Raw genomic sequence first — 5,498 nt, forward strand, 5'->3', positions numbered from 1 at the left:
GCCATTGTTGATGGGCGCCCCCCCCCCCGCCCCTGATGGGCGCCCCCCCCGCCCCCATCCCTTTCCACCTCAGAGCTGCAGGCCACGGCTGCGGAGCTGCTCCGGGTGGAGCGGACCCTGTTCGTGTCCACAAACACCATGGCCAACCTCATCTCTGATAAGCGCGGGGCGACTTCCATTTGCCCTCCAGGCCCTCCCTCCATGCTTCTCCCTTTTGTGCTGGGGGCTGTGACAACATCAGCGGGGCTCCGGGCCACCTGGAACCTGTGACCACACCCTCCTCTCACCCCTTCCTGCCTGGGGGTCCTGCACTGAATTTCGTGACTTCCCAGCATGCTGCCACACCTTTGTAAATTGTCCCTTCATCAAATACTCCGGATTCCCAGGGTGCGTGTGCCCTCTGTTTCCTGCTAGGGCCCGACTGATGCCTGTGCCCTGGGCTGCTTATCCCCCAAAGAACAGCATCATGGCTGGCCTCCCCACGCAGGAGATACCCTGCAGGTGGGCTGCAGGGCACAGGGGCGTAGGGTGTGCAGCGCCCAATCATCCACAGGGTCACCGTCTTAGACTTGTGGACTTAGTGGGATGGTTTTCCAGCACATGGCAGGAAGGTGTCTTGAAGGGGTGCTCTTTCTTAATTGGCATAAGGCACTCGGGAGCTAGCTGTGGCCTTGGGGGTCAGTCCGGCTGAGCTGGTTAGAGACAGATGGGCCCCATAGGACTCGGTGCCAACGCTGTCCCCCACCCCATCTACCTTAGTGATGTGTCTCTGCCAGCGCCGGGGCTCCCTGCTCCTCCTTGGGCAGGCGTGCCACCTCCACATCCAGGAGCAGGGCAGGGTGACTCAGGTAAGGGCCCAGCACCGCTCGCCTGGGGCCAGCACAGGATGCTCAGCACTTGGGGTGAGAACCTGCCTCCCAGGCACCATGTTGGGACCTGCGGAGGGAGAAATGGTGGCCTCTCCAGGGAAGGCAGTAAGGAGAGCCATTCCCAGATTGACCACACAGGGGCGGGCTCGGCTCAGGCCAGCCGGTTTGCTGGCTGTGCTTGGCACTCTGCTGCCCCCTAGTGGGAGCCCAGAGCACTGGGCGCTCAGGGAGGAGGGACCGCAGCCTCTCAAGCAAGCATGGTGCCTTCAGTCCTCCCCCACCCTTAGCTGGCATGTCTGTGCCCACGTCCACAGCACAGGGGGAAGGCTCCACGGCACAGAGCTGGGGAGGAGCAGACAGGACAGGGGTAGGAGGTGCTGCTGGACCCCTGGACCTCATCCTCTGCACGCCCACACCTGCAGATCGCTGGGGTGCACTCCCACCCCCTCCCAGACCTGCCCCATGGCACCCTGGACCTGGCTGAGCTGGAGGGGCTGGTCGCACGGAGCCTTGGGAGCCGCTCCCACCCGGTCTGTGAGCTCATTTGCCTGGAGGACGCTCACAGCAGCTCAGGGGGCTGGGTGCTTCCCATCGAGTGCCTATGCCAGGCGGGCCTGGCCCCGCCACTGTGCCCCCACCACTAGCCAGCTGCTGGCTTTCTGTCCCTCAGGCCCCTCTCCTGGGGTTTAGTCCCCTCTGATACATGCCTGGGTGCCCATCAGTGGCCGGAACTGCTGTGGGAGACATGGGTGCGGTTCTAGGCGCAGATGCAAAGGGAATTATTGCCCCAGTGCCCAAGCTTTTCTCCAAAGAGCAGAGACCCAGTCCTCAGGGAGGCGAGTCCCCAAGCGGCACCACCTTGGTCTGGTCTTAGGGCCAGGGTGCGAGGGCTGGGCTCTGCTGCTTTCCCCTGCGAGAACTTGAGCACTAACTAACCCTGCAGACCTATTCCTCACCTGGGAAACGGGACTGAGGGCATCCTTCCAATAGGGCTGTGGCGAGGCTTCGGTAAGATGAGGCATTCATCACTTGGCCCGCGGTGAGCCCGCCATAAACAGGAGATAAAACCCTTATCCTCGACCCCCTTTTACAGAGGACAGCCTCAGGCCCAGGCCCAGAGTGACTGCTCGGGTGCCAGATGGCCAAGCTTGTCACCAGCCAGCTCTCCTGACTCAAACCCCTCATGCTTCCTCAAGGACACAAGCCCAGTGACCCCCCCCAGTGATCTTCTGGAGACCCATCCTCTCTCTGCCCCTCCCCCCAGCCTGGCCCTCTGACCCCTCCTGCCTCTCACCCCCAGGTGCACCTGCTGGTCCGGAGCTATGGGGTCCAGCTTCACCTGGATGGGGCCCGGCTGATGAACGCCGCGGTGGCTCTGTGCGTGCCCCCCGCCCGCATCGTGGAGCCCTGTGGTTCTGTGTCTCTCTGTTTCTCCAAGGTAGGGAAGCTACTGGGCCGCCCCCGACACAGGAGGGGAGAGATGCCCACAGCAAGAGGCCGAGTTGGGTCCCCGAGCTTCTATGTTGGCAGCCGCTCCCGCTGGGCCCCTCTAACCCCCTCCCCTGATGAGGCCACACTGTCACCCATCCCTGTCCCTTTTGCCCCTTCCAGAGCCCCGAGGACAGAGATGCACACCCATGGGCAGGCAGGCAGGACTCTCCCCTCTTCCCCCAGGGCCTCGGCGCACTAGTGGGGGACCTGGTTGGGGGACCCAAGGACTTCACTGAAGAAGCCTGGTGCCTCCGGAAAGCCCTGGGAGGGGGGATGCGCCAGGAGTGGGTGCTGGCTGCAGCTGCCCTGGTGGGACTGACTGACGCTGAGGAAGTGCTGCTGAAGGACCACCAGAACGCCCAGAGGTTTGCCAGAGGTGCCTGGACACCCCCCACTTCCCTTTGGTCCCAGGGGTGTGCCTTGGGGGTCCCCTGTAGCAGGGCCCAAACCCCCAGCAGGTGTGCATCCTTCCAACTCTAGAAGGTGAAGGTTAGCCGCTGAACCAGCAGGGGTGGGATCCAGGTGGTCTGTGCTTTGCCAGACCACAACCCGTGCAGGGCCTAGACCAGTAGGCACCCAGTGGGTGTCAGTAATTTTCTGCAGGATCCAGCAGAATGTAGCCTTTAACTTGGGTTGAGTCCTCACAACAACCCCACGATGTCCCCACTTTACAGATGAGGAAACCTAGACCCCAAGAGGTTAACGGATTTGTCCACGGTCATGGAGCTGAAAAGTAGCAGAGCCAAGCCTGCCCACGTTAGGAATAAGATTCCCTCTTTTCCTCCCACTACGGTTGGGCTGTCCTCTGCCTTTCTTGGGGTGACACGGCTGGAGTGGTAGGGATAGTGGTGGGGTACTGGGGTCAGGCTCTACTTACCACAGGACCTGGGCTCAGGGCTCCAGGAAGCGGCATCCCTGTCTGCTCCGTGGATCTCACCACCGTGGAGACGAACGTGGTGAAGGTGAGGGTGGGTGGGCGGCCGCCCGAGGAGCTGTGCCAGCGCCTGCAGACCGTGCGCGCTGACGAGGTGGCCCAGGCTGGCCACGCGGTGCGCGTGCCGCTGTTCCCCTGGACTGAGCGGTCAGTGCGAGCCGTGTGGCACGACGACGTCTCTGCACAGGACACCGAGCTGGCGCTGGGAAAGTGGGCGTTCGTGCTGAGGGCCCTGAGGATGGGGTGACGGACCCTGTGCCCTGGCTGGGATGGAGGGAGGTGGGGAGTGGAGGTGTCCCCAGGGAGCGGGTGGGAGGAGAGGCAGTAAAACAACACCCCTGTCATCCGCTGGTCTCCTTGGACCCCTTCACTTCCGTGACACATGGGGTGAGGCCTTCCACCTGTTCATCCAGCAAACCTCGTGTGCCCCTGTGTCCGGGACGGGCCCAAGCATGCAGGGATAGGTGGGACCCCATGCTGGCTCTCCCAGCACAGCCCAGGAGGCAGCCACATGGCCCATGAGAGCTTCTTGGGGAAGGTGCAGGAGGAAGAAGCGTGAGAGGACACAGAAATGGACACTGGTATTGGGTGGCCTAGTAGGGGGCTGTGGCTTTACCTTGCAGTCATCTAATCCGTATTTACCTTTTTAAACAATAAAAATTTTTGCTTATGAAATAACATGTCATTGCTGCACATAATTTGGGACAGGATCTCCTTTCTCACAACTCCTGGGGTAATTTAATTTAGGCAGACTCCGTGGTTAAGACCACCCTCCTGCTGAAGTTAACGAGAAGACCTGGACAAAATAGATATTTAAAAACCACCTAAGAATAACCACTGTTAATATTTTTGCATATTTCATTCTGGATATATACGTATGTATGTATATATATGAATCTGTGAATGTGTGTGCGGATTTTTTTAAATAGGCGAGACAGGCCATCACATCAGTGCTTTAGAAGGCCCTTAGTAGGAATCATAGGAGGAGCACTAGCTTTGTGAGGGTGGAGGACGACTTCAGTTGCAGAGTGTTGTTTAGCCCTGGCGCACAAGTAGTTAGAAGTGGCCGGAAGCGTCGGCATGGTGCTCAGGGGAGGGCCTGGGCTGGAGGCATGATGGTGAATGTGAGTGACGCGAGGAAGGAAGGCACTGGCGGGCCAAAGAGGCCTGAAGCTGAGGACCCTCCTCCTTTGCCTCTCTCATTAAAAAAAAAAATTATTTATTTATTTATTTATATCGTTTTGCCACACTGCACGGCACGTGGGATCTTAGTTCCCTGACCAGGGATCGAGCCCGGGCCCCCTACAGTGGAAGCGCAGAGTCTTAACCACTGGACCACCAGGGAAGTCCCTGCCTCCTTCCCTTAGAAGAATCTAGATCTATGTATACTCCGGGAGATGCAGCTTCTGGGGTTCCCCAAGGCCCCAGAACCACTCCCCTGTGCTTGAGGAGGTGACAATAATACAGAGAATCAGAAGCAAGCCAGCAACTCTAAACCTCTGCAGTGTCTCCTGCCCTGCCCTGCAAAATATGTACTGTAGTCGTTATCCATTGCTTGGTGACAGACTACCCCAAACAGCAATTATCCTTCATTACTTCTCATAGTTTCTGTGGTCTAGGAATTAGGGAGAGGCTTAGCTGAGCAGTTCTGGGAGTTCTTGGAGCTACTCAGGAAGTTGCAGTCAAGACCCCGCCTGCCAATGCAGGGGACACGGGTTCGAGCCCTCGTCCGGGAAGATCCCACGTGCCGCGGAGCAACTAAGCCCGTGCGCCACAACTACTGAGCCCGCGCGCCTACAGCCCGTGCTCCGCAACAACAGAAGCCACCGCAACGAGAAGCCCTCGCACCGCAATGAAGAGTAGTTCCCGCTCACCACAACTAGAGAAAGCCCGCGCGCAGCAACGAAGACCCGACGCAGACAATAATTGATTAATTAAAAAAAAAAAAAAAGACCTGGGCTGGGAGCTAGAGCGAATGTGAAACACCCACTGTGGACTCTGGCCAATCAGAGACTGAGGCTTGCCTGGGCTGGCCTCACTGAGTCATGGACAGGTCTGCTCTAGAAGCAGGGGAGGGGCAAGTGTCCCTTCCCTTCCCCCCACCCTCCCTCAGGGAGTTCTAGGATCCCAGGGCCACCCGTGCGTGTCTGTTCCAGTGTCCATGCCTGGAGCCCCAGCCTGTCTGCAGTCAGAGAGGCCCAGGG

At 59.3% G+C, this 5,498-nt stretch overlaps 1 protein-coding gene across 1 annotated transcript in view; it reads left to right on the top strand.

Annotated features, from left to right (window-relative positions):
• The window catches only part of LOC102984612 (uncharacterized), a 6,156-nt gene extending 2,218 nt beyond the window's left edge, over positions 1-3,938 (top strand). Inside the window, 6 exon segments of the mRNA XM_055089806.1 lie at positions 74-155; positions 758-848; positions 1,292-1,477; positions 2,170-2,307; positions 2,544-2,736; positions 3,129-3,938. Coding sequence (XP_054945781.1) covers positions 74-155; positions 758-848; positions 1,292-1,477; positions 2,170-2,307; positions 2,544-2,736; positions 3,129-3,541 — 1,103 coding nt within the window. The 3' untranslated portion in view covers positions 3,542-3,938.
• Positions 3,939-5,498: the final 1,560 nt, after the last annotated feature.

This window comes from Physeter macrocephalus, chromosome 14 (assembly GCF_002837175.3).
Source record: "Physeter macrocephalus isolate SW-GA chromosome 14, ASM283717v5, whole genome shotgun sequence".
Taxonomy (NCBI): domain Eukaryota; kingdom Metazoa; phylum Chordata; class Mammalia; order Artiodactyla; family Physeteridae; genus Physeter; species Physeter macrocephalus.